The 24053-nt window shown below is 33.6% G+C and overlaps 1 protein-coding gene across 3 annotated transcripts in view; it reads right to left on the bottom strand.

The window, feature by feature from the left end:
* Window positions 1-24053, bottom strand: part of NOVA1 (NOVA alternative splicing regulator 1) — a 138860-nt gene that overhangs the window by 13273 nt on the left and 101534 nt on the right. For 2 of the 3 annotated variants that reach the window (XM_074542757.1, XM_074542759.1), the window contains exons 3-4: window positions 22300-22466; window positions 12064-12135 (exon numbers count right to left, since the gene is read on the bottom strand). In XM_074542757.1, coding sequence (XP_074398858.1) covers window positions 12064-12135; window positions 22300-22466 — 239 coding nt within the window. The remainder of the gene's footprint in view (window positions 1-12063; window positions 12136-22299; window positions 22467-24053) is intronic. The other variant, XM_074542758.1, reaches the window with a different exon arrangement.

The raw sequence follows: 24053 nt of genomic DNA, 5'->3' as shown, positions 1-24053 counted from the left end.
CTAACTAAAAACAACAAAGGACCTTCTCACCATTCCCACAGACATATGATTTAATAGAAAAACATAGAGAAAAGTAAATAAATTAAGCAAATATCTGAATATATATATCACAACTGTAGACAGTTTTATATGCATACACAGTTCTGTACTATAAATATATGCTGCTATATAAGAATGCCTAATACTTGATTTACTTGTAAGTAGGAGCAGTCCTCTTGCACTGAGTATCTAGTGAAGAGTTTCAGCTTAGGCAGAGAGTACAGAAGCTACTCATTCACAAGTGCCTCTTTAAATCATATTTTTGCAATTCAGTTTATTTTAAAACTAATAAGAAAAAAACCCTCATGCACAAAAACATGCACAAATCTGTACTCTCTCCAGACACAATAAGTGTAGCCCCCACTTCCTTCCAGGACCATCATGTCTTAGAATCTCCCAGCTGCAATCATGTCAAAAATAAGCCTGATGCACAGAACAAATGAATGATGTTCTCATTTCAAAATCTAGGAACAAAACCCACACTCTGTTACAAAATTATTTCAAGGGACTCTCCAACCTTTCTTGGAAATCAGATTTCTGCTCTTAACAATATTATGTAATCTAAATAATGTAACTTTGGTCTGAGAACTATCTTCCATAGCCAGTCTGTATTAAGCTACACATGTAGAAGTGAGAAAAGACTGAACAGGGCATTTTTAATGGTGCATCTTGGCATAACCTGGCAACAGTTTTGCACATACACTTTTACTCCAAGATCACAAAATTAGTGTAATATGAAAGATAAAATTTATTCTATCATCAACCAATATGTGCAAAATAAATATGGTGGAATAAAGATGATGCAGAGGGAAATCTGGCTCCTGCAAAATGCACCTGGTCCATCTAGATGAACTAACAAATTATCAGCACCAAGGGTTATGGTTACTTTGAACCCCTGCTTTGGCATTACATAACTAGCAGCAGAAGCTTAATTGTTTCTGTATTAATTAATCCTTAACTAATAAAATAGGATTTTGTGTAGCAAGAACTACTCAATGAAATTCTCAGGGACACTCTCCTAGATGTTGTTTGAAAATTGTTTTCAAATAAGAAAGGGAGGACAGTTAAGCAGAAAACATTTATATAACCATGTCTCTCTTGGTCATGAAAAATAATAATTATTAGAAATTTTGATTACAAAAAGGATATAGTTTTCTTAGTGTGGTTTCCCTAATGGGTGGGTGGCCACACACAAGTATTGTGCTCAGTTCTGGGCGCCTCACTTCAAGAAAGAGCATTTCCATAGAAAGGCAACAAAGCTGGTGAAGTGTCTGGAGATTGAGTCCCACATAGAGCAGCTGAGGGAACGCATAGAAAAGGAGGCTCAGGGGAGACCTTACTGCTCTCTACAACTCCCTGAAAGAGGGCTGTAGTGAGGTGGGAGGTCAGCCTCTTCTCTCTTCTCCCAGGCAGCTGGGGACAGGACAAGAGGAAATGGCCTCACGCTTTGCCAGGGGAAGTTCAGGCTGAACATGAGAAGGAATTTCTTCACAGACAGGGTAACTAAACATTGGAATGAACAGTCCAGGGAGGTGGTGCAGTCACTATCCCTGGAGGCATTCAAGAAATGACTGCAGGTGGCACTTGGTGTCAAGGTCTGGTTGACAAGGTGGTGTTACATCACTGGTTGGACTTGATGATGACAGAAATCTTGTCCAACCTAATTGATTTTGAGATTCTGTGATGTCTCCAAGCTTAATAAGCAATTCTACAGGACTCCATAGCTCTCTAATACTAATAGAGTCTTCTGAAAATTCAATTCAAAACCTTCCTCTCAGAGCCTGACAATATGTCTCTAAGAAGGATCAGAAAAGAGAATAAGTTAAAATCAAGCTGTAGGTCTCAGGAAATATATAATTAACTGCAACTAAGCTGTGGTTGGCTGGCTTAGAAGTTAACATTCACACCAGCTGAGTGATATCTTTAGTTTATAAGTCTATCTACTTCTTGCTTAACTTGTATAACTCCTGTAAACTTGTAGTTATATGTATTTAACCAAGATAACTTAGGTTAGTTATCAAACTAACTTAGGTCACTTATCAAAGTCAACTTAGCTTTTAAAAATTCTCTATAATTACAAGAGACAGGTGAAGGTGCAATTGCATAGTCCTTGTTAAATGGGAAGATCCTGGATTTAGATCAAAAATACATAGCTCTGTCGGAAAACTGCATATATTTCTTGTTAAACTATGTATTTGCAAATCATATTGTTTCCCAACATCTGTGTTCTGGGTTGTATTTCTCATACAACGGGAGAAAAATTTCATTAAGGCAAACTATCTATAGACAAGCACTAGGTATAGGCAATACTTGAATATAGATAACTGGCACCTATTCATAATTTTGCAGAGACAGTAATCTCACAGAAATGTTCACGTGGGAAAAAAATTACTCCTCGTGCAAACCAAGGCTGTGGGGCACGAATATGGCTGTATTTACACATTTACACTGCATGTTTTTATACCTATATTACAAATGCGTAATACTATGTGTGCATTAACATGGAAAAATACTTTACAAAGAGTAAATTTGAAGGCAGCATCTAAGTAAATTTGGTTTAAATGTCTCTTGTTAAGGATACAATGAAAAATAATTTGCATGTAAGTCTTGCCCTGATCTCAACTACTATGCACAATATATACATATTCTTCTGCTCGAAAAGCTGACAATTTATTTTTAGAGAAAAGATACTGAAAATGTGAAAAGAAAAAATAAAAAAAATGAAAGAGCTGTCTCAAAAAATAAGATGGAGGTGGGGAAATCAATCAAATTAGATTTACTAATCCTTTTTGATTTCACAATACATTTGTCCCTTTTTTCTATTTAACAAATACTCAATGTGATCCTTTTCATATGTAAAAATAAATGCATAAATGCATTATTAATTATTCTAATATCACTTAAATTCAGTTTTCAAAACATAAATTTCATCCTAACAAAGCTGCAGTCTCCTTTTCTTACCCTGATTCACCTGAGTTCCTATTAATGCCAGGCAGGTGTAACTTACAATTTACTTTGAAATTGGATGCGTAAAGACAACCATCAGAGTACACAAACACATTTGGTACAAGTGAAATACAAGTGAAATACAACCTGTGAAATGTCTTCAAGAAACAACTGTTATTTCCTTCTGTTTGTAAAACAATGTGATAATACTGGTTCTGGACTATATTTACAGTTTTATTAAACATTTTAAATTTATTCTTATGAACAAATTTTCTGCAAGGAAATGATTATCTTTTTACTTGATTTCTCTTTTTTTCTGCATCACTTAATTATACATGCGCACAGGTCTGCAGATTTTAAGGTATTGTATTTTGGTTCAGTACTTTTTACTACAGAATGCCATTAATCATAGTCTAATCTCTTTCATAAGCCAGTTTAATTCCCTAACTGCAACACTTTAAAAGAGCTCACATGGAGACTGCATTTCAGTATCTCATGGGTAGGGGGCAGCTGTTAATTTATTATCACAATTACTACAACTACTACTAAGAGAACAAAGTCAATCAATTCTCATTGCATTTTTAAGTTTGTTAAGTAAACAATAACGATAATCATAAAAAGCTGAGAAGCACTGAGCTCATGTACTGTGCTACCTAAAAATATGAAAGAAGAATTTACACTGCAGTGCATTTGTAGGCTTCCAGAAGCTTTAAAGAAATAAAAAAATCCCAACCATATTTTTCTAACCCCATCCAAATCACAGGTAGTAAGTTCACTTGAATGAGTAATTTATCATGTGTGTTATTGTTTGATAATGTAAGGGGTGGGGGGAAATAGTCCAGCAATACTTTGATCTCTAAGGCTGCATTCACTAAGGTGCCATTTGAGAAGCAGGAGAAAACAGAAGATGAAACAGGCAGCAGACCCTCTGTACCCCAGACTAATACTCTTCAAGGCTGCAAATATTCAAATGTAAATCACTGGCAGGTCACAGACCAGTGAACCTTTAGACTTAGAGGGACAATAGTCCAATTGATCCACTATTTGCAAACCATGCCTCTTAATATCTGCTATTACTTGCAGGAGGTCCAGCTTGCTCTCAGGAAAAAAAACCCAAACAATTAACCAACTAACCAACCCAATCCAAACATCCAAAACCAAACCCAAAATCAATAAATGTGAAAATATCTACAAACCCAAAACTAGAGGATAATACTACTGAATAAGATGCAGTTACATATTGTTTTGTATAGACTATCTGAAATCTAGGCTGAAATGTGTCAGACAAAGGTCCCAACAGCTGCAGCTAACCTCTGGAAAAGGAAAAACCTTCTACATCTTATTCTCTATAGTGCAATTCATCAACCTGCTTCCATGATTTGTATACAAAGAACATTCAATTTTCACTCAAATCAGGCAGAGACCTACTATGATTGGTGGGTTTGTCTCACATCTGTCTGATGAGTTCTCAAAGCATGCAGAGGACTGACAATGCATCTAGCAGTCTGCCTAGCCTAGCAAACTGTAGTGCTACACTATACCTACAAACAGCTTGTGAAAATGAAAATATTTCAGGTAGCAGAAAAAACCCAATTAACTAACAAGGAGGATCTTCTAGGGCCAGGCCTAATCAGGCCTCACTCAACTAACACCTGACAGAAAAACATGGTATTGCCTTTTCTACATGACAGTCTGCTGTAAAGGATCTGTCCTGGTGTAACAGTAAGGTCTACAGACTCAGTGTTTCTTCCCACATTCTCACTTAATCATATAAATTCTGAACTCCTTAAAAGCCACTAAATTAAATTCCAAATAATTGAAAACTTGGAGTCAAACCTTCATCTGACTGATTATGCAGCAGAGAAACAACAATACAGTCATCCAGATTTGCATTCTGGAAATTGCTCTGCTCTTCTGTTTTCTCTGGGTTGTGTAAACAGAGAAGAAGGCACTCAGTGACTCCTTGCCTGTGCACCTGAGGATATGGCTGGATTTTTCACCCAACAGCAGTTTTGAATGAAACAGTATATCTACCATACTAAACTTGAGTATTAAGAACTCAAAGTCTCAGCTAATCTTGGTTATATCACTTTAGCTTATTTGGGATGTGAACATGGATATTATTTGGAATTTTAAACCACGCTATTCATTTTAATTTAGTATTGATAAAAGAATTATACTTAAAAAGGAACACAGAACATGAAGAAATTAAACACCCTTTGGCAAAGGGCATTTGAAAGCCTTTATCATATTTTGACAAAGAGAAAAAATGTGTAGTCTCCAAATTTTCTGTGTTTAATGATCCTTTTTCCTAAGCAGATAGGACCTTCTCTTAGTATGGGGACATGGAAAAATGCCAAAACCCATATATCATATCTACAAATATTCATAAATGAAAGGACATCTTAAATTAAGTGAGGGACTTTTTGCATTCTTAAACAACTTAAACAAGATGATGATAACCTTAGCAGTCTAAACAGAATGCATTCAATCCAAAAAAGCATTATCATTTTACATGTTTACTACAAAATATTTTAAAGTGAATAAATCCCATGAAAGTCATAAGTGTACTTTAAACAGTAATGACCTCAGCATCTTAACTGAAGCAATAATGATTTAAAAATAGATTATCTGAATCAAAAGCAGGCTTCATAAAGTCACACTAAGATTTTTATGTTTTCTAAATCATCTAAGTCTTCATAAACAAAGACCTTATCTTTTTTTTAACAAGCTTTGCTTTTATATGTGGGGGCTTTGTTTTGTTTTTTACCTTTGGATTTTTATCTATGGGGGAAAAACAACCAAAAAAATCTAACAACCAGGTAGAGCTTAAAGCATGAGGAAGTACTAATTTAAGACATTTATCCATTTTAATAGAAGGGAATAGTAATTCTGTTCATTACACTGAGAACATATATCTTTTCAAAGGGGGGATGAAACAGGAAACTAAGTGATTCTAATTATTATCAAGCATATAATTCAAACAAAATACACAAACAAGGAATCACATTTTTACTTACAGGACTGAAAATGGCAGATCATTTATGACATCCTATGAATGACATGCCAATAGTTTTCAGAGACTTAGCAGTGAGAATCTACATCTTTCCCCATTTCTCAGGAAAGTTCCTGACATTTCTCCTACATTTAAGACAGGAACAGTAAACAGTGACCTCTATAATTGTTGTGCAGGGGGAAAGGAAAAAGGAAATGAGTATGGAATATGAACCCAAATTATTACCTACATACTTGTCCCAAGGGGAAAAATTGAAAGAGACAATAAGAACAGTAAAATCCCCAAACTGTTTTGCATATAAGATTTTTTAAATTGTTTAAAAATTTTATATATTTAAATATATATCCTAAGGAAACAATGCAAACAAGCACTGAGCTCAGATACTGGAAAATGCTGGAGAAATGGTTAAAGGACAAAATAAATATATTAAAAGTAATGCATTAAAACGAGGATGAGAAGAAAGTCTACAGTTAATCCATGGAGGGTAGGTTACTTCTGCTTAGAATTTAGACATAAAATGAAGGATTCCAGCTGTATAGAAGCAGGAAAGGTTACATCTAAACCAGTGGAACCTCTACTGGAATCCTCTCACATGAACAGGAGAGGAATTCTTCCTAGCCTTTCAAGATATATGGTCTCAAACATAATTTATTATGTGCTATCCACAGTGTGCCATAGGCACCTTGTAATCAAAAAAGGAACTCTGTCTTATTAAACTAAAAATAAAGCTGGTTAACTAAATACTTTAGTTATGGTCCATATAAAACACTGTCTATTAGATAAAGTCTCTTTCAAAGAGAATATTAGGTTTGTGTTGCAGAACACTGACAGCATCATCTGGATGTAAATGAAATGGTCGCATTTATCAGTGATGAATCAGATTGACTGACAAGAGATCAAATTGTTATCTTAGAGAATTACCATAGAAAATATTCTTAGTAGTCCAATGAAAGTTATATCACATTTTTAATTCTACAGCAACTTTTTAAAGAATGGTAAATAATTTTATATTGACTTTGATCTTTAATACACAGTACTGAGATTTGGAAAGATCAAGTGATCCATCCAGCATTAGTCAATATGTGGAAGACCTCAAAAGAAAACAGATTTTCTCAACACTACCCTAAAAATTGACATTAAAATCAAGGAAACAAAAATAGATTAATATTACAGTTAAAATATCCAAGACGCTATATCTTAAATAAGCCTCATATCAAAGTTCAAAGGCAAACTGAGATAATATCTCACTGACCTACAATGGCTATGGAGTGTCCTGGGATCATCTTTAAAACTCAGTATTTGTGCATTAAGATTAAAGTACTGATAAAAAAGTATCATTTGAAGCTGGTTATTATACATATTTTAAAAATCCATGTCTTAATGGTAACAGAAGACTGAAACAAAGGTTTCTTTGCTATTTCTCCCTCCACCTACCACAAGAAATTATATGTCAAATATGAGTTCATCAACCCTTTAAAAGTTTTCAGCATGCTTTACAGACTGCCTTTATTTTCAGATTCTACCTTTCTGTGAGGAATAAAAAGATGAAACTTCTGCAAGCCATTTTGCAAACAGGGATAGGGTGGTTCTTTAAAGTCAGAGAGGGAGATGGGGTGCCCCAATCTCCCAGTCTCTAGTTATATGTGCACTATTATATCACACTGCAAGCTATAGACTTTACATAAAATAAAGAGGCAATGTAAGCCAAGAGCACAAATTCCAAATACCAAGATTTTAATAGCCATATGCTTGTGCTCTACCTGCTGAGTACACGCAGTTCCAAGAACCCTGGCACAGTCCCATCATGTGAAAATGTTAAAAAGTATTATTTATTACAGATATTGCAGCAACAAGATGAGAAAGAAATGCTGAAACAAAAAAAGCAAACCTGAGGACTGAATAAACAAAATCTATACCTATCTGCAATCTAAAAAATTTATATTACATTGTACTAAATGATAAAATTTTCAGGTTTTGCATATTTTGCAATAACAAAGCAGCCAAAATGAAGGTATAATTGTGTAAAATAAAAATGCCATGGGAAAAAATAGTGCTTTTAAAAAGGTAAAAATAAAAGGTTTATATAGTAAGTTAATGACTCAAAGTTTGCTATGATAAATCCTATTTTACTGCTAAGCTTAAGCCTATCTAAATTGTAAGGCAAGGAAAAAGGTCTCCTACCCATCACTCTCCTGACTCACTAATAAGTATGAATGTGTGTTTTGGCCCTTTTATTCTCTTAAGCCAGTAGCAAAGGTCAGCAGCGGTACCAATCTCATGGAGAAAGGGAAGACTGGAGAAGGAGACATGCAAGTGTCCTTTACAGGGATACATCAAATAGGCAAAGGAGAAATAAAAACTTAGATTTGTGTGTTTCTCCCTCTAAAATTAAGAGCAACATCAGTTACACAGGCAGATAAAAAGAAAAAAATAATCTTGTGAATGAATAAAAATATGTAAACAGTTTAATTACAGAAATACTAGTCTATCTAAAGTCAATTGTTAAAACAATTAAAACTTGTACCTTTACTGGGTTCTACAGAGGAAAAGCAAGCATGTTCTATATGATGTTTAGTGAATTATTTATCACTTTAGAGATGAAATTACCTCTTGAAGTGTACTTTGGAGAAGTGAAATTGATTTCCTCCTCCTGGTAAATAAAAGTAAAGCTATATTCTGCCAGCTCCAGGGGCATCAGCAGAACAGTTTCACCATGGTAGCTATATGTCTATCAGTGTTTGGCTATAAACAGAGCTCACCAAGCTCGTGAGGGTGTAACACAGAAGATTTTAGTCTAAAAGTATAGAAAGATTGAGTTAGTTTCAGCAATAGGCAGACAGGAGGGGGAAAAAAAGTTATTGGACATTCTACTGCCTCTAATTCTATTGCCTCTTTGGTTCCTTCTTCCTTGAGAACTTTGCAGAGTATGGATTTTTAATGTGAATGAAGGTCCAAGGAAGTCCCACTGAAAAAACAAGACATTTACAAGAATAATACTGGCAGATATATAACTTCCTGGAACAAAGAACTGAAGAGAAACACATTTGTGTTTCCAGTGAAGAGGTTTCTATTGCACTCAAGGCAACTCAGTAAAATGCAAAACATGACAGTTCTAAAGAAACTTCTCTTCCACTAGATAAGGCATTTTCAGAGACTATCCTCTCCTTGAGAATCATAAAACAAGTAGTTCACGAACACTGGATTTTTCCAAAAACAATTCATCAAAAGCTGAAACTGCCATACAAAGGAGTTATGACCTCATCTGAATGGAGGCAAAGTGAGTCATTAAAAGGAAGATCTAATACAAGCCAGATTTCCTGCCTAGCTTCCTCTGACCTCTGTTGGCAGTGCTATTTTCTTCTTGTATTAAAAAGCGTGTCTAGAAATTGTTCAAACTCTGTCAGGGGAACACAACTGACATGCTTGTGTAGCACAAGGCTCACATCAGCTGTTCTCATCAAAGCACAGACTCGACAATTCTCTAATCGCAGTGACTTATGGGGGAGTCCTCCAACCCAGCTTAAAAATCTCACTTCAACAGCAACCCAGCATGAAGTATTGTTTAAAGTTTGCTTAATCACCTTTCTAATCTTTAACATAAAATATCATCTTCTCATGAGTAAAACATCACATAAAATGGAATGATCTTAAGCCTAATATGCTACCTTATGCACACAACAGAGCGTGCTGTGAATTCGTCTTACATCTTAACAATGACTTTCCTGACATCTGTCCAGTTAACTAAGCTCTCTCGTGTTATCATAATATACCATCTTGTGAGAAAATTCATACCTGAATGGTTATTTTTCTACTGAGAGCCATCTTAAACAGCCATATATCAAAACAAACATTTACTATTGTTCTCTCATACTCTCCTGATGGGTGTTCATGTGGCTGCAGACAGGTTTGAGGTGATTGTGTTGGAACCTATTTCCATGTGACAGCCGCAGTGCAGATACTTGTGGATACCCTGGTGCTGAATGCTAATCACCACTACAGCCTGGGAACAATTGCCAGTGATGTCACTTATCACCAGAATGAACAGAAAGGCCTTAATTGCCTTATCATGTGCTTTGTGCTTCTTGCTGGAATGGCTAGAAATCACTAGAAAATACGAGAAGGGATAAAATAATCATAAACCTGTACAAGTTTCAATAGTTAATAATAAAAGCAGTTCCAAAAGTCAATTAAGGAACTCATTACTCTTCTTCATATATACAGTTCTGATGCTGTTCAAAAAAGGTCTTGATTACTTGTATGAAAACTGAATTGAACACAGGTTATGAATAAAATGCATTAAAATATGTAATTTGGAATACAGACAGGACACAAAGCATACATGTCATTTGGCTTGTGAATTTAGCTACATTACTTGACAATATTCTCATAGAAAAACTTTCTATAAGCATACGTATTTTTAGCTATCGAAAGGTCATTTAAAGTTTATACACTACACTATAATTCTAATAATATAAAATTCACAGAAGAGATGCAAAGTAGGTGCTTCTCTTATGCTAATTAATATGCTCAAATTGTATATCCTGTAAATAAAAGCACCTCTTCCTTTTTCTCTAAATAATGATCATCAGGATATACTTATAATTAAAAAAAGTGTGAAAGAAAAGAAAGATAGTAAGAACCTGTAAAAAAACAACCCCTATACTCATTTTCAAAACCTTCTAATTAAAATAAACAAAATACTAAAATTAAGAGAGAGAGAATAAAAGCTGAACAGAGCTCATAATAAAACATCCCTAGGTGTTGGCAAAGATTTCATCTTTGTCATTTAATGATGATGAAGCCAAGTAACTGTTGCTGGAATGGAAGCAGGCTGATGAAGAAGGCTTTCAAGTTGAAGTCAAGGATATCACAACCTATATTTTTCTTATTATTTTCTCTATCTATACAATTTCTTCCTAAATTCTATTACTTTCTGTATTTGACACCCCCTTCAATAAATGTCATGTGTTGATCAAAGGTATAATGTTTAATATGCTTCTGTTCTTGTGAAATTGTCTGTTCATACACCAGCAAGTTCTAAGCAGTTCAAAAAATATCAGAGAATTAGTAATTAATAACAGTGTTAACTTTCAGGGAAAATTAGCTTGTGAAGTAAACTTTTCTCATATTTGATGTTATTTATGCAAGATCTAATAGCAACATTCAGCTAACTGAAACAGACTGTGGGAACTCTTAGCATATACTAAATACTTACATTATTCGAACACAAAGTACATTAAATTTAGCAGTACATCAAAATAAATAAGGTATTTTTAAGCATGAAGAAGTTCTAAAAAGCATGGTATGCAGCAATTTTTTACAGTTTTTATAGGGAAGATGAAGATAATATAATAATTTGTGAACACAATCAACTGGACATGGACTTTTCCAGTTAAAATAAAAATAAATTAGTAGAATTGACATGCTGCTAAAAGGACAGTTTATGCATTTAAAAATACAATATGAATTAAACTTACTTAGATGTGTTTAGAAAATTTTCAGAGAGATTTAATTTTACTTCATTCTTCATCAATAAATTTTCATTTAAAATACTTTTTATTTAAATAATGCCCCTATGTTACTGTCCACAGACACATTTCAAAATTCTGCAATAAAGAAGTCTGTTTGCCATTGCTGGGTTGAATTCCAGCTATTTAAGCATGGGTTTAGGGGTAATTCTATTATAATTTAAAACTGATCAAGGAAGTAAATACGTGTGTGCATATATACACAAACATATATAAACCGAGAGTTACTCTGTCTACAAACACACCAGTTTTGTATCCTTGCAATTTAACAAATGGGAAAAAAAAAGCAACCCAACTATTTTAAAATATACTTTGCTTTCATCCGAGATTTTAACAAAGCCCACCAAAATAAATTGAAAGAAGCAAAATATTTTCCATTTACTTTACCAATTTCTAACAAGAGTTAGATATCTATGGTTATGGGTGTATATATGTGAATGAACGAATAAATCCTTAACCCACCATATCTTTTTCTCCAGTTTGCAAGCTGTCACCCGTGAAAAGTATGGTGTAGATGGTAGGATGATACTGTACCTGATTGGCTCTGGAGGTGGTCATGGGATCAGATGGAGAGGACTTGGTGGTAGTTGGGGAAGATGGCAATGTCTGGGAACAAAGCAGTTCAGGAGCAAATCAACCTTTACAAGCCTTAGACTGAACAGTTAAAAAAATAAATAAACCAACAAAATAACATAACTAGAAAATTAAAAGAAATAAAAAATGCCTAAGACAAAAATCTTTCTCCTACTCATTGGAACTTAATGGAATTTAAAGTCAATTGGATAAATAATGCATGTAAATATGCATGCTTATGCATGTAAAAACAAATTCATGACTTGAAATCAAGATGGTGAACTCACATAAATACTCAAAAATAGGCTGCCCACATGAGGAATATATTCTTTCCTCTCTCCTCCTCTTGGGGAAAATGAAGACTATAAGTAAACAAAAATTCCAGCAAGTTCAATGAGCACACTAGAAACAGTTATCAGTCTATGAACAAACAGGGCCAATGTCTGAAAGAAGTTAAGAGACATTTACTCTGGCACTTTATAAAGCACCATTGTACAGAAAGGACTTATAGCCAGCAAACTGTATTCCATACCTTACAACAGTTACGCTGAAGCTACTGTGTTTCTGGCTATATTCTAACTGCTAAAATATTCATTGATCTTTTTAAATCTAGAAGCAGGTGAAAAAATGTAAGCATCAATCTCATGATGGATGAACATGCAACTAATACCTTCATAACAAATAACTACAAAATATTTATGATTAGTCTTAAAAACGTTCATTTAGTTGAGCAAAGGTCAACAGCTTATTATACTTCTGTGTTCAAAATAAACACAAAAAAGAATTAAGAGTCACATTTATTGATCATCTTTTCTAAATAATATACATATGCTTAACATTAATTCTTGAACATATGAAAAAAGCACTGCTCTGTTTAAAAATTTTATATACACATTTCTCTTAAAAGTATTAGATCGTGACAGAAAAACTCTTCTATTCTTTTTATAAATGTAGTAAAAAAGTAGAATTCCAATTTTCAAAACATAACATACAATACTTATTCAAAGCATCTTTGTGACATCTTTGCAATATATAAATATTAGAATATATCAAAAATTACACTATTTTTATGTCAAGAAATAAGTGTTAAAGTGCTATACAATGGAATTTATCATATGCTCATATAATTACTAACCAAAACTACTTAGAAATAAATAAAGCAAAATTTCACACTTTCAGCATTTCTGTTACTTACAATCATTGACAGTCCCTCATAAAATAGGTATACATACTTTTGCACTAAAACTCTTAATGCATATGAGAAAGCTGGGACACTGTGAATGCATAAAGTTGTGTATTAGCAAAATATGGGCTTGTACATATGCACACACAAATATTTTAGATGTATGTTAAACAGTATGAAGATCCATTTTTCATAGTTTGTACATAAACAGGCAGTCAAAACAGGAAAAATAAAACCTTAAGAAACAGATCTCTATTTTGTGCTTCCAACTTGTTACTCATTGTAAAGCAATAAAAAAAACACAACAGTTTAAGCATCAACTGGGACTCCTTCACAATGGTTATGTAGAAAATGCTATCATGTATAGGACCTTATAAAAAATATGCAGTTGGCAAACTGCTGTTGCTCAGCAGGCACCCCAGATTGTAAAAATCAAAGCAATTATAAAGGATTCTCCCATGTCTTTATGTACCAAACATGGGACCATCATGAGGGGTCCATTTGTGAGGGGCCAGAATTATTCAGCAAAAGATGTGTCTGCTTCCACAGTGGTACACAGCTAAGCTTGTTCAGGTATAGAATTATACTTCTGATTTAGTGAGATGATGCAGTACTTCTCTTACCAAACTCTGAAATTGCAATGAACTGATTTTTATCATTTAAGGCAAAATAGGAAAAAAATACAAAAAAAAAAAAATACCCAAAACAAAACAAAATTCCCAACCAAAAAGAATGGAGAATTGTTTATTGTCCCAATAGGTTTTCTTTATTATAGCTAAGTATTAAACTTCCATCCTGAAATCTCCAAAAGAAAAAAAGAAATTCTAATATATCTTAACTAAAATGTTTCAGAAAACTGATAATTTGTGTTGTCAACACCACAGTTAACCAGCACATATGGTACTGTATGTTGTTTTGGTATGCTAGGTTGCTTATTAAAAGGAAAAATAGTTGGTTCTTCACAGTTGTTATCAAACTTAACTAGAGGATTTATAGGGAAATATGTAGAACACTTCAACACTGGATAATGACAATCACTGATACCACAGATGATTTAAGAAACTGGAAACATCTCAATTTTCAATTAATATCAATCTTCCTAAAGCACAGAAATATATAGCCGTGATGAAAAAAGGAATGATGATAATCATTTCAGGTGGCTGTTGAACTATAACATCTACTATGTAGAAGCATTTCATTATTTATTTGAGCAAAAGCCTGCTTAAAATACAATGGAAAAATAGATTAATAAATTTAAAAACAAAGACTGTATTAATGAACAAGAATCGACTATGAGAAGTCCCTTTTATTAAAAAAAAAAGCTAAATACTGAAAATAATTTTTTTGTCTTGTTTTTTTGGTGCTTTTTTCCTTTGTGTATCAGGTTGTTTGTATTTGAGGCTTGATCTCTCTTACACTGTCTACTGACATGACTACTTTTAGTTTTATGTATATGTATATACACACACATACACATATATATATATATATATATAAAATAATTGACTCTGTTTTGTAAGAATTAGTGTCTTTTCAAGCTTCCATATAATTCTGAAGATACACCTATTTATTTTTCTCATATCAAAATAACACAGAGTGATTTTTCAAACATTTAAAAAGCCCCCACCAGAAACAGGCATTTGGAGTTTGTATTGAATTTTCACTGGCTGTTAAATATAACACAGTCTCAATTGCTTTGCAGAAACTTTTCAGCAAAATTGCTCCTTAAATTAGAAAGCTGGATTGAGATCAATATTCTGACTTATTATGCAGCATAGAATGCTTTAAAATTGGCAAATCTTTTGCATTAGGCAAGCACTCAAATTTAGTAGTTAGGTTTCTGACAATGAGATGTATAAACAGGTTAGAAATTGTAAGATGAATTTACATTACAAATTTCAATTTTTGAATCTGCTACTTCCATACAGTAATTGAGGATTTCCTGAAATTGCAGGTTGACTACTGATGTTATAGAAAAAAAAGTTAGAATTTCTACCACACACCACTTCTAAAACTTGCAGAGTGTTTTTTAAGGTGTTTCTTGAATAGTATAATCTAAGCCATGATGAAATTAAAGTTCTCTGTTTTCTTAAATACTATTACCTTTCCTACTACCTATAATACAATAATGAGTTACAGGTTACAGTATTTTTGTTCTGACTTTACCCTTCTAGAACATGTATTTGAGAAAACAGATTTTAAATATTTTAAAAGGAGCCTAATTTTAGAAATAAAATTCTGTTTTAATCATATTTGAGGTGTAGCATCTTCAGAAAGTCCAAGAAAATACTACTACTTTGTGCCCAAGCACTGACTATACTGTGAGAGACTTCTCTCAGGGAGTACAATACACTAAAGGGTGTGCAGAAATATGGTCAAATCATCACACTTCCATTCTTGATATTTTTTGATTAATAAAGTTAAGATATAGCTGCACCATGGCAATAATGATTACATACAGTCCATCTGCATGGTGTTTCAAAAGGTCTCTGAGTCCTCTTTGGATTACTATGACAACCTTATACACATTTTTACACTACAGAAACTTCAACACTTACTTACACCATGGGTAATAAATATTAAAATTGTACTGAGACAATTAACTCTCAGTACTTACTAGTATATTTATATATTTAGGACTAGAAAGAAAAGGCAGAAAATATTATTTGAAACAGGTTTACAGACATGAAAGCATAGAAAGAACATAATTTAAATGTGAAGGTGACTGTATTTACAGCTTACCATTTTCTATTTTCTCACTACAAAGCTTGCCAAACAAAGGAGATCTTGGTAACAACATTTCCTGCAATAAATAGCTATTGAGACTAACCTAATATTGAGTTTCAGTCCTGCATATATTAATATTGGTGGTTTTAATCACTGAAATTACTGTGATAAAACTAATTTGCTTAAGTCAATATTTTAATGCACTTTAGGAAAAGGTGCTATCTTTGAAAAAAATGTATTAAACAGTTTAGGACCTTCTGCAGTTAAAATGAGAAACAGAGAGAACTCTGAGGCCCCACTGCACAACCTACTGACTTACTAGACTTTCAACACTAGCAGAGATAAAAGACTGCTGCTTTGCTAAACAGAGTCTTCATATCTGCTGTGATCTCTTTTAATCTGTAACTCTGCCAAAAGATTCTTATCTTGAAGGTGACTATATAATATATAACACATTACAAAAAATATAATTTGGATAAAGAAATAATCAAGGATTAGTAATTTGCTTACAATGCAGACTGTAAAAAGGCTACTTTGATAACTTCTGTGACTTATTTTTTTTTTCTACCTTTTCATTTCTGTAAAGAACAAATAAAATAAATTTTGATTATATTTCAGTCTCTTTGCATTGGATTTTGCTTTTGAGTGGAAGAAGAGACAGGGCATAGGGAAATTGAAATTCAAAGACTAAGAGGTAACTCATCTGTATTTATGAATTCTTGGGAACCTGACTTTGAGAAAGGAAATAAGTATGGTTAAGTATGATCATGAAGAAAGAGTACCTCATTTTTTGTCAAAGACAAGACGGGATAAGAAGCTTGAAGAAAACCACCAGGTTCCATTTGGATCACCAGAGCAACTCCGGATGAAAGGAACAATTTAGAATTACTATTACAGTAAAAGGCACAAAAAAGAATGAGGACCTCCTCGTTCATCAAAACTTGTCACAGTAACACAGAACTACTACAAGATCTGGTGCTGTTACATAGAAATAACAGTAAACCCAAGTACATAACGAGACACAGTCATGAGAAATCCTATAACATACAGGTTTAAGGTGCAATCTAGAAGAGACAGTTACCTCTTCATTCTGGGATACTTTGGGATACAGAAAGATACACCAAAACTGCAAAGCCACCAGAAGGCATATAAGAGAATATAAGAATTTTCTGAAGAACGAAAACACTACTGAAAATTTATGTGAAGTTGAATGCTGCTGTTCATCCCTCAACAAAATATTCTATTCTCATTCCACTTTTGAAGCACAGAAGAGTTAATAAACAGCACTAACCTGACTGCATTCATAGACAAAGTTTTGCATAAATATTGAGATTGTATTCAACACTGCTGAAATAAAACAGAAAATAAAACTAGCAATCTGCCAGCAGAATTAAGCACATGAGGGACAGGATAAAGTACACATATTTTTATGGAATACTAAACTCTTGCCATTGGATTCAACATACAGAACTAAATAGCTTTTTTTAGTTCTTGCAACTTGTGAAGACCCCTGCATATCTTACTATACATGGCAGAATGATAACTGGTGTGATTTTTCACCTCTGTTCACAAGTGAAAAATGTTCATGAGAAGTTTTTAACTAGATGAAAAGATGCTGTTATCTATGAAGCTACTTATTTTTTGTTTAAATGAAAACTTCAATTTTCTCATTCCATGGTTTAGTAGGATTTACTAGGTGACAGACTTTTCTTCAACAGATGATAAGGAAAAGAAAGGCTTCTCAGAACGGATAGGCTTTTTAAGCAACCAAAGAAAGTTTCCTCAGATAGGAAGAATCTGAGCATATTGGTGGATTAAGAACTGAATACAATCCAGCAATGTGCACATGCAGGCCAGAGAGCAAACTGCACCCTAGGCTGCACTAGAAGAAGTGAGTCTACGAGGATGAGAAGTGATTCTGTCCCTCTGCTCTAGTGACACCCTACCTGCAGTGCTGCATCTGCCTCTGGGACTCTCGAGATAGGAGAGACATCTGGATCTGCTGGAGAAGATCCAGAATAGGTCCACAAAGATGATCAGCAACTGGATGCACCTCTCCCATGAAGACAGGCCGAGAGAGTTGGCACTGTTTATTCTAGAGACAGGAAAGCTTCTTGGAGACCACAGAGCAGACTTTCGTCACTATAAGGGGGCCCATGGGAAAGATTGGGACAGACTTTTTATCAGGTAGAGTAGTGACTGGACAAGGGATGAGGTTTTCAAACTGGAACAAGTAGATCTAGATTAGATATAAGGGGGAAGCCTTACTGTGATGGTGGTGAGGGACTAGAAGAGGTTGACCAGATAATCTGTGGATGATCCATACTTGGAACTGTCCAGGTTTGATAAGGCAACCTGGTCTAGTGTTCCTGGCAAAGGGGTTGGATCTAGATGATCTTTAATTTGCCTTCCAACTAAAACCATTCCATGATTCTATGAAGTCTACTGAGTCTTTATAGTCTGAAGAACTCATAATCCAAACCAACAACCCTCTCCTCCATTTAAGCTATTATTTTTAGCTGTGTATTCTTAAATTCAGGTTCTATATAAGCATTTGAAAGAAATTTTTTTAATTTAAAAATTATTAAGTTTTTACTTTTGTTGTTGATGAACATTTCTGGTGTAAAAGCAGTTGTTTTCAAAAGAGGAACATCAAATTACAGATCTGAGTTCAGACAATAACTTTTGTAGGTTTTGAATAAAATAACTGGGACAATGATTAATAAATAGGAGTCTAACTCATGAGATATTAATTATCTATCGAAAAAGCTGAAGTGAAACTGGTTCCAGTGAAAGCTTTAATTGGACATTCTATACATGAAAGTTTATTTATACAATAAAGTTTTCTTCCTTGATTTATGAGGAGGAAATTCTAATTCTTTTCTATGTTTTAAAAGACCCACACATTTCATAGAATCAAAGAATCATTCATGTAGGGAGGGATCTCGGAAGCCCAAACAGTGCAAAGTCCTGCTTAAAACACAATTATCTTTAAGATGGGTCCTCTTTCCTTCCATAAAATGCACAGTTCAGCAATGGCCATCTCTGTTTCACGTGCTTCCTGGACAGTCTGCTGCAACATCTGTTACCTACTGCAACTGAAAGCTGGAAGAAAAATTCAACTAGCCTACAGAAAAGTCGTAATAATTTCTGAAGTAGGTGATAAAATCAATTTAAGCAGCCTTTTCCATTGTTCATAAGACTTGCTATTAATTTAGAGGTGAAATTTAAAGCTTTGGATGCTGATTACAAAGACTAAACAGCTCAGGCTCATGATGTCTTATGAAAACATGTTTTTGTTCCTGTGAGCCATGATATGGTTTGAAAGAGTTTGTATGACACTAATTTATAGAGAGAAAAAGGAGGCTAAATGCTCATAGCAGTTTCTGGAAAGAAAAAGGGCACAGGAACCAGCTGGTTGTTTTTTAATGATTCTTATAGAAATAGCAGATGGCTGACATCCATGGAGATTGTCTATGTTGTGTAGATATAGAAGATACAAACATTTGTCAATTAAACATCTATCAGAGCTACTTGGAGGAGAGAACTCCCTGGTATCTACTGATAAATCCAAAGGATTGGGAAAGACAAAAAAGCAAGCTGGAGAAGGCTCAAAAGGAAGTGCATAGATTTGCTTTCAAATCTTCTGCAGCTGAAAAAGCTGAAGCTAAAGGGACAGAAGGTTCAGACAGTGATTTCCATTAGCAAGGAGAGATGCCAGGCCAGAGTCAGCCCCTCTGGGTGCCGTGCCTTTCCAGAAGACAGAAAGTGCTGAAGTTCAAGTAGTCAGCAAAGGTCTTACCTACTGCCTTTCTTCATTGAATCTATAACCAGAAATTCTCTTTCTTGGCTCCCCTCCCTGGGCTGAACGTTGATAAAGCAGCCCAAGACAGAGAAATTACAACAGAGAAATGGGAGCTGCATGCTCATACAGATATGAGTGGCTTTGCAAGACTTCAACTACTGGAATCTTTATTCATGGGGAGATAACTACATCTTCTTTTTGACTGAAACATTTTCAGAGTTCCTAAATGAAAGCAGATCAACTTTAAATTTTCTTCAATCTGCAATGTAATACTTTGTGTGCCAGTGTTCTTGGGTAACATTCCGAGATGAGAATAATCATGTAAAATTTTGCATAAAGGAAGAAATTACAAAGAATAAAGCTTATTTTTAAAAAATCAAAATTACTAGTATGAAAATTTTACTAATAATTTTAATTGAATTGTCATATTTATACTCTCAAGAAAATAAGAATGCTAGAGTTCTAAATCACTGCAGCCTGTTATAAAATATTATTCACTTAAATTTTTAATTCAAGGTATTATATCTTTCATTAAGGTACAGTATACTCTGACACTGAAGAACAGATTAATTCACTCCAAATTCTTCCTTAAGAACTAAGCTAAAACAATTTCATCTCTTGGTAAAAAATAATGGATTTTAGGTTTGAGTCAATTTTTGATTGAGTCAATATTTATAATGCATTAATTTATCATGAACAGATATTGCCTCATTAAAAGAGAATTTAAGCAATTCATTGTAGTTAAAATTGCTTAACATATGCACAATGCATATCCCCAAATATTTGATGTTATATTATGCACCTGTATGTATACAAGTATTATATTTATCTTTTAAGATGCAAAGCTAGTATACATTGTATTTTTAGTCTGTCTTAGCTTCATTAGTAGTGACTGCATTCACTAATCCATCCCTCCAGAATTTAAGTGAACTTAACATTTCAAAACAACAAACCCCAAACGAAACAAATTTTCAAAAAAGAGGAAAAAAATTTAAAAAGAAAAAAAAATAGCAAAAACTAAACAAACAACCAAACCAACCAACCAATCAAAAAACAAGCCCCCAAATAAAAGAAAAACAACCTCAAAAACTTTGCAAATACATTTGCTGAAGAAATAGTGTGGACAACAGGCTATATCATCTTCAGACACAAGAGAGTAATTATTTAGGCATTTCACTAAAGAGCTCTGTACTCTAGTTTCTCAGGATCTTACTGACTTACCAAAAAAACTAGCTTCGTTTCATTTCAAAAGGGGAAAACCACTTTTTATTGTAATAGAAAACACTCATTTCCCACTGGATTAAGAAATATTGGCATAAAAGCCAATATTTTATCAGCAGAAAAGTCATTCAAAATATAGATCAATTTCAGATCTTTATCTTTCAGGCATAATAATTTTCATGTCTAGTAATTGAGAAACTAATCTTATAAAATTGGGGGCTTTCTTTTTAGTATTTTATTATCAATTACCTAGAGTAATTTGTATGCAAAATTACTGCATACGGAAAAAAAGTACTTGTAAGTATTAGAAATCATATAAATTGTTTATGCATAGTTTCATCCATCCAAAGCAGTCTGTTGCAAAATCATCCTGCTCAAAAACATCTTTATATAAGCATTCTGTGTAAGTCACTGTATACAAAGTAAAATAATTGCACACAGTTACCAAATTATAGGAAACTGAACCTTACTAGCATAGAAGGACAAAACAATCTTTTCCCACATAGGATAGATGAGAAACTAAAATCTTTCCTCTACAAGACAGAGAGACAAGAAAAAATTTCACTAATAATTTTAAATCCTGTATGATGCATATTTCCCATTCTCCTTACAGAGCAAATTTTTTAAAAATTAAAATTTTTATTGAAAATCAAAGAATAAAGAACTAGGGCAATAATAGCTTGCAAATAGTTTTTGTAGTAGCCAAAGACTTTGAATGAAGCCAGTAAAAAAATAGGCAAAAAGATGCCCAAAAATAACATAAAATGAAATTGCAAAAAACTTCCCAAGTAAATTATCCTTAGGTTTTCAAGATCTTGCAGGCAAGATTTTAAATTACCTTATTTAGGGTCTAAAAAAGAAGTTAACTTTTTTCTTTTATTTATATACATAAATGAAGAGAACAATCAGTTAATCTGTGATTTTTAGTAACACTTAATATTTACAGAGGGTTCACCATTTAAGATTAAAATTCAGCAATTTTTAACTGAGACCTAGAGGTCTATTATCACCTTGTACAGTAAAAAAAAGTTTATGAAAAAAACACATTAGAGCATGGCGTTGGAATTTATAAAATACTGTCTAAAAGAACTGCTGAGAAACATGGAACATGTAAGTACAAGGAAAAAAAGAGTACCAGCAAGTTAATAAAATCTAAAGTAACATTTTCTTAAAGAACATGTTATGTTTACCCCTTCCAGCACTAAAGCTTTAAGACTTCTAAGGAGCTGCTGTGACTCTCTATTCCCAAGCAAAAACTCACTTGTTTGATGCGGTCTGGATTAACAGTGGTCTGAGGCTGTAGGATGCTGACAGGCTCTGTCTTGGCCACGTTCTGAGGCATTTCTCGAATCTTCTCTGCAATGAAGCCATGAACTGCATTTAGTGCTTCCACTGTTCCCTGGATCAGACACACCCGCTCCGTTGTACCTGCAAACACCAAAAGGCATCTGAATGCTGAGGATTCTTCAAGGTCCCACAAGCTGCTTCAGCTAGGGCACAAAGATGGCACTCAAAGGCAATGCTGCCAAACCAATGAACAATACCTCCCTAAAAGTACAAATGATGTGAAGGCATTGTAAACAGCTATTGGTAGAGATTCCACAATCACTAACTTTCCAAGTCAGCCTGGATAACATCAGTCAGAATACTCATAACCCTCTTCCAAAATGAAATTGTTCTGTTTGTGCTAGAGAAAATCAACACCAGTTCTTATCTATTGATTTCTTATTTAAAAACATCTACAAGATGGCTGAAGATGGATGCAGAACTGTTGAAAAACAGTTCCTTGATTTTTATTTTTTTTTTGTGGTGAGACTGGTTTTAGATGATTTTATATGACTAAACAAATATAAAACATTCCAGTACCAATCCGAAGGGTAAGAGTATAACACTTCACTGAAACAATCCATGTTCTGTATTCCACATATTAAACCACTTAAATAGGTTCCAGAAAATCAGTTTTCACTTGAAAAACAGGATCTGACAGGAGTTAGAAAAAAACTCTCCAAACTCCTCAAAACCAACTCAAAAAGGAATATCATAGTTTCCAATTTCATTCTACAGGAATACCAACATAAGACAACCTACACACTCAAGTAAAACTGCCTTAGAATTTCACATAATCCATACTTTCAAAAACATATTCTTTTCACTTCTAATATACACATTTTTTTAATATTCATCACCTCACTGTTGTCTTCAAATATCAGTAGAACAGTTCTATTAACAGAAGACAATTATAAAATGAATTATCAAGATATTGGTGTATTCTTAAAAATACAGTAGTACCTTAATACTGATTGTGTTGCAAACATAAGCCAGATACATATCTCTATTCAATGTCAGTGCATATTTTGCTTCAAGACTATGGAGAACAGGAGCAAAATAACAAGTCTGACCCATAAATTAGCACAAAAATAAATAAAATAATATTTTTCATTTATATATTCATAGTAAATACTATTGATATAAGGTCACAAATTAATCTTTTCTCACATAAAATTGATTAACTCTAAATAAGAAAATGAAAATGGCAATGTAATGATGTGGCAAATATCAACAAGTTTGCAACAATTTCTGAAATTCACCACATGTTGGTTGGCCTCGCTTCCACTGTGCAACCTGCAGGGACTCACATAGATTTAATGTACCAGAGTGGTAAGCAACCTTCTCCATAGAATTCCCTTCAATTCAATTTTATGTTTATATAAAACATAAAATTTTATCAGCTTTTATCATCTTAAGATATGCTCCTTACAAGAACGCAACATAAACTTCAACAGAGGACAGTACGGAAACCTTCGGAATTTCCAAGAAAAAAATTATGTTTTATTAATTTATACTCTAACTGCTTCTATCTCTAATATTAAATATTTTATTACTTAATGAAGAAGAAGCACACTAAGAGCCTTGCCTCCTCTTAAGATAACATATTCATATATACTTAAAATCTGATTTTTATGTTAAGTATCAGGCAATACTGAAATTCAACACTGATAGAAGCACTACAGGAAA

Source organism: Zonotrichia albicollis, chromosome 6 (genome assembly GCF_047830755.1).
Source record: "Zonotrichia albicollis isolate bZonAlb1 chromosome 6, bZonAlb1.hap1, whole genome shotgun sequence".
Lineage (NCBI taxonomy): Eukaryota > Metazoa > Chordata > Aves > Passeriformes > Passerellidae > Zonotrichia > Zonotrichia albicollis.
The sequence above is the reverse complement of the archived record's forward strand: the minus strand, read 5'-3'. Positions and strand labels throughout refer to the sequence as shown.